This window comes from Dermacentor andersoni, chromosome 9 (genome assembly GCF_023375885.2).
Source record: "Dermacentor andersoni chromosome 9, qqDerAnde1_hic_scaffold, whole genome shotgun sequence".
NCBI lineage: Eukaryota > Metazoa > Arthropoda > Arachnida > Ixodida > Ixodidae > Dermacentor > Dermacentor andersoni.
This window is the reverse complement of record NC_092822.1, coordinates 38,549,385-38,555,601: the sequence shown is the minus strand read 5'-3', so window position 1 is coordinate 38,555,601 and position 6,217 is coordinate 38,549,385. Positions and strand designations below refer to the sequence as shown.

The 6,217-nt window shown below is 45.5% G+C and overlaps 1 protein-coding gene across 1 annotated transcript; it reads right to left on the bottom strand.

The window, feature by feature from the left end:
- Positions 1-4,111: 4,111 nt before the first annotated feature.
- Positions 4,112-4,525, bottom strand: LOC140213304 (TNF receptor-associated factor 6-A-like). Its single transcript, XM_072284513.1, has one exon. The coding sequence runs from the start codon at positions 4,523-4,525 to the stop codon at positions 4,112-4,114; it is 414 nt and encodes a 137-aa protein (XP_072140614.1).
- Positions 4,526-6,217: the final 1,692 nt, after the last annotated feature.

Below are 6,217 nucleotides of genomic sequence, written 5' to 3'. Positions count from 1 at the left end.
GAAACGAGATATAAGTTTAGTTTAAAAGGAATTCGAGAACATCTTCATATATTGCTAAAAATAATTTTAGAACTCAGACTTCCAACATCCTCCATGGCTGCCTATACTTCCAAAAATCGATTTGTCAGTAGACGGAATATTCTGAAAAAGACATCTTCATTCAAGTTGATCAACAACTATCACTTTACCAGATATATATGCCGTATTCAGGATACAGACAGATATACACAGATGGCTCCAGTACAGCAACCTCTTCAACTTTGATCAGCACTCATTATAGCGCACCTAAATAAACAAGAACGATTTTAGTTACCTATTGCGACTTTGTCCACAACGGCTAAACTATTCGGAATTCTATGTGGGATAAAATTTATAACTTCTGCAAGAGATGCCTAAATGTGTAAATTTCAGCGATTCATAGGCGGCTCTAACATCACTGTGCAGCACAAAAGAAAAACAATCACTGATAGCATAATTTACGAGACACTTAAAGACCTCACAAAGGCAAGCAATGCGAACCATGAAATAGAATTCCAGTGGAAGCCAGGGCACTGTAACATTTTTGGCAACACAGCCGCCGATGAAGTAGCACGACAAGCGCACCTCAAGGTTGATGTTGTTCCGCTACCACTGTCGAAGAATGAATCTTGCTGCATTTATAAGGACAATGTCTTTCAAGATGTTTAGAAATACGTGGTTTGACCCGAATTCTCAGAGCTCGGATTTATATGCTATGGATCCATTCGTTGAAATCAAATTTTCATTGTCCTTACACAGAAATATGGAAACCCTTATTAATCGATTAAGGGTCGCTCCTGCCTAAACAAAACATTTCTCACATAGAATTGGCCATGCGGAAATTTCCGAATGTGATTGTGCATTTGGAGATGAAGATGCACATCACTTCCTTCTAGATTGCACACATCACGGCACACGAAGACACAGACTTAAATCAACCCTAATTACATTAGGCGGCAGACCTTTCAGCTTAAAAAAGCTTTTGGGTCCTTGGCCAACAACGGCCTTTTTCCCTGTGAATGTGTCGTTAGCTAAGGTGAAGAAGGCTTTTCCTTTATGTAAAGAGCTCGTACTAGAAAAATTAAGAAAGAGCATCAACGCGGCTGACGCAGGGTCTTTGAGTGTATTCTTTACTGTAAAGACCCACCAGGAATCTGTTCGGTTCAGGGCTATTGTCACTGAGAAGCGCTCCTGGCTAGGCATCTTGTCAAGGTATCTGCAGAAGCACCTTAGTACCAACCCGTTAGAAGACCCTTTTCTGGTTAAAAATTCTGCCGAGGTCATCGAGTATTTATCTGGCTGTGATGCCTCGTGTCAAACGAGGTGCGCTTTTTCTATTGATGTAGAAGACTTGTTCTACTCATTGCCTCATCCTGAGCTTTTCTGCGCGGTTAGAAGTCACATTGAAGACACGGGACTAGTGGCCTTCCAAAAGATGACTGGGTTATCAACCGACAATTTTTTAGAGGTAATATCCTTTTATCTCTCATCCACCATTATCACTTGTAATGATAGCTGTTTTATCCAAAAAGAAGGAGTGTGCATCGGCTCTTGCGTAGCTCGACTTTCAAGCGATATGTTGTTATCCAGTGTTGACAAGCGCATTCAAGCGTCCCTTTACGATGCAGTCATGCTGAAAGATTGTACATATGTCGACGATTACGCAATGGTAATGAATGCGACTAATCCTCAGGATAGAGGTAATAGTATGATCAACATTGTCGATACTTTTGCTAGCAACGCCTTTGGAGTGAAGTTCACGCCCGAGCTGCCGGAGGATGGTCGCATCCAGTGCTTCAATGTGTGTCTTATCTTTCACAGAGCGCGCGTGTGCTGGCAGTACAAGCCACGGTCGAAAAAACAAATTAATAATTATCAATCGGCCAACTCCAAGCTGGTAAAAAGAGCTATAGCTAAAAACTGCATCCGCTCTGCTAAAGAGAAGGCCTGCGAACATCAAGTTCGTGAGAGCGTCAACGCCCAGCTAAGGTGTATGGAGAAGGCTGAGCTCCACGGACATATTATGGCCTCGGTGCTAGAGAGCCGGATTCGCAAGGTAAAAGTTGGTGGGAGGCGTAGGAAAATTTTTTGAAGCCTTTTGTATCTCTAATGAAAACGATTGCTGCGTCAGTCCTCCTTCTGTTGTGCTCGGGGAAAAAGAACATTATTATCTCTCGGCAAACGTATGTGTGGGAATGAAGCCCTGTTTTCGTGAATAAAGTTTAGTTGAAGTCCGGCGTTCGTTTTGTCCTTCTGTTCTCGTCCGTGTTCACTTGTGAGCTGCAACAATGTTTCATAATGCATATCACAACCAACTAGCCCAGCTGTCCATTCTGAGGAAAGGCGACGCGAGAAACTACTTTGGACCCCACCCCGTCGAATGTGCTCAACGCCATCTGGAACTTCCTGACCATCACCACATTACCAACTTGACAGCTGTAATTATCCGTGACCCCTCCACAATCATTGCAGAAAGTGCAGCGGTCACCCTATTTCTAAAGTGTGAGTCAAGAGGGGACGCAGAGAGAACTTTAGAGAGGAGGGGGGAGAAGAGGCCCTCGCCATGCAAGGTGGGGGGGGGATAGGCAAACGGAGACGTGAGAAAGCAGGGAAGCGCTACTACAATACGCACGACAGTGGTCGCGGGAAAACTGGAAAATGTTCGGCACAGTACTTTACTACTATTTCTCAAAAATGAACACCAGGGAAGTATGTCAAGCAGACAACTTACGCAGGGCGTGAAGAAAGAGAGCCGGATACCTAAAGCGCACCGCAGTGTCCAAGCGACACTACGGTAGCGGTCGCACATGAAATCAACACTTCTGTGCCCGCTGCAGTAGCTTTGCGACAATGTCGCGGATTTGATGACGACAGCCGCCGTACCATTTCGGCAGGGGCGAAATGGAAAACGCAGTTCCACTTAGATTTTAGAACACGTTAAAGAAAACCTCGGGGTCAAAATCAATCCGCAGGTCGCCACTATACATCGTGTATCGTACTCGGATTGTGCTTTTGGCACGTACAGCCAAGTAATCCAATTCAAATTTATTGCTTCTGTCATGATGTGATGTTCTATGCGAGGCAATGAAATACTGAATACCCCCTGAGGTGATGAAATGTAGCCCACGTCAATGCCTCAAGCGAACACCTCTTACTGTGCGTTCTGTACGCAAACAAACTGCAATGGTGCACGGAACGTAACGGTTAACATCAACTCGCCACTCTGGTGTTGAACTAAACGTTGAAGAAATTAAGCATTCGCCGCCAACATCACCGCTAATTATGGTCAATCAAAGAAACCACATCAGAAAACGTCGCTTACATCGATTCCCGCAGTACGTGGGATCTACATAATTTGATTTTCCTCAGTTGAATTGTTTCTCTTTTCCCTCCGCATTTTTTCCGGAAGTGTTTCTGATACGTCCTCATTTCCGCTCGACAGCCCGTGTTTAGCTTTTATTATTCCTCATTAGCGAAGTATGTGAAGTCAAAACATGGAAAAGACCAAGGAGAAACGTCGCACCTGCATCGATAAATACAATGGCGAATACGTGTAACGTGCCTCTAAAATGTTGGAGACAGTGTCGGACGAACATTTCGCGACAGCATTCTTTAACGCGGAAAACGCGTATACGCTCACTGCCACTGCTTATGGTGTCAGACGGGGACGATGTATAAAGCCAGTTTCTGCTAGTTTTTGCACGCATTGAATCTATATACCGGCAAGTATATACCTATCGTGTAGCCAGCCTCGTGGCATAAAGGCCAAGTTCGCTGCACTCCGAGCCGCTTTCTATTGTAAATGCTAAATGAGAAAAAAAAATAATGAAAGAAAGAACACCTGGTATATAGCTAATCAACGTGATGCAGCAGTTCAGACCATTTCCAGCCGACCACCGTATGGTACGCCAATAATCGGGCAATTCGGTAAAGGAAAAACAATATTTATTACGCACTCGAGCGGTACAGGCATATCTTCAAAGGCAGCTGCTTCGAAGTTCAGCGCACGTGGTCACAGGCTACCTAATTGAAGTGGTCTATGCGGACAGTCGTAAGCTGCACAGGGCTGACTGATCCACTGTTGACTCCAGGCCTAGGCGCCAGCGATGCCACCAACTCCGAAGATGCATTCCAGCAGGTGATGCTGAAGTTCTCCAAGTACTCCGTTGAACGGGCAGCCCAGACTGGCATGGAAACAGCGCACCGGCAGTGCCATAACATACTCCAGAGGGAAGTACACGTCGATGACGACTTCCGCCAGGAAGCATTCACCGTCGAGGGGACACAAGCCGAAACGGAGCCTGTGTTCGCAGCTGTGGTCATCACAAGCGTCTTTGTGGCACCGACCACACAAGGTGTGCCAGCAGGGAAGCAGCACAGCGTCGGCCGCCACCACCTCGCAGTTCGCGCAGACGCACTCTGAGGGCAACGGCTGCTCGAAGGTGATGGGTTGCTCGTTCACGAATGGCCAGTCGTACGCTTGAAGGGTGTACGTGGTCGCTTCCATGGTGTAAATGTGATCGTGGAGATCCTCGGAAGACGCGGATGGCTGCGACGGAGAACGAGGTTGCCTGTGTGCCCGGTCTGAGTCGTTGTCGTCGTCTGGAGCGGTAGTCCGGTCGCAGGGTCGGCGATGGACAGATTCTCCGTTCCTGCCAGGTAGTTGTAGCTCCCTAGGTGGTTGGTGGTAACCGAGTTTGAAGAGCGCGCCTTTGACGAAGCTAATGCTTGCAAGACGATGGGGCAATGATGGGCGCCTCGCTGGCTTCGTCTAAGGCCAGCCGCAGGTCGTCAAGGCTGTTTGCGGCGATGATGTGCGTGACGTCACGTCGGACTGACTAGGACGAGCTGAGAGACGACAAGAGTGTCGCCGAGGTGCACCCTGTCCCTTTTATAGCCTGGTAAGCGGTGCCTCCCTTCGGGGTCGTGATTGGTCACAAGTTGTTGGAGAGTGGGTTTGAAAAATTAACCAATCTCTGGACGTGTTTGGAGCAACAATGGAAGAAATGCCGGCAGCACAGAGAGAGAGTGGGACACATACACGCTCATCGTCCAAGGAGGGGTGAACTTTTTCAAGGTAGGCAAACAGCATTTCATTCGTCATCTGTCAGCGCAACAACTACACAAAGAAGAAAGAAAAGAGAGGCTGACAGTTCACGAAGCTATTCCTACTCTCTCAATTCTCGGTACTTGAAGGAAAAAATGCAAGCTGTAGTAATAGGCCTAACCATGGTAGCATACCTCTCAACCAGCTGCTCCCACCTGACAATAGACTAAGTTATTGACACCATTTCAGCTAGGCTGCTTTCAGCAAATGTCTGTAGAAGCATGGCTGCGCATATTTTAGCTAGTTGCTATTGCACTATATGTTGTAAGTGCCAATAAGCCAGGCACAAACAGAAGCACTAGTCAAAGATTTATAAAAAATAAACGAAACGAATAAGGTGCGCCTATTTGAATTTCTCCCATATACATATATATATATCTATATATACATATATATATATATATATATATATATATATATAGTCATATAAGAAGCCAACAAACACTGGCACCAAGGAAAAGATAGGGGAAACTACTTGTGCTAAATAAATGAAATAAAGAAAGGATAAATAACCGGAATTAATTCTCCATACAATTTCATGGGTAGTTATGTTTCCTAGGTGAATCCCGTGAGTGTTAGCCAGCGGCACCACTTACAAACCTTGGCTGCAGTAATATATATATATATATATATATATATATATATATATATATATATATATAAACAGCCGTGGTGCACATAAGGGCACGTTTAATATCAACGCAATAAGCGTTGCAAAGAAGTTAAGCTTTCGCTGCCGACACCCTCGCTATCTTATCGTCAATCAAAACAACCTGTCCAGAAAGGTTCGCTTACATCCATTCCTACAGTGCGTCGGAACTGCGTAACCTTTCATCTGGAAGAAAGAGAACTTTCGTATTGATTACGATTTTTTTCTTCTTTTGGACGCCCTCCAGTCTCCAAATTCCACCTTTGAAATTTGAACGGACAAACGCGGACTTCGAAGGACCTTCTTTGATGCACCTGTATGACGGTTTAGATGTTTCGATCTAATTACTGTGGCCCCTGTTACTGGGGTGTCCTTCTCATTCAGTATGTTGGCCTTTATTATACCTGTACCGTGTACACCCCTCTACTCTGCAAGGGTTTCAC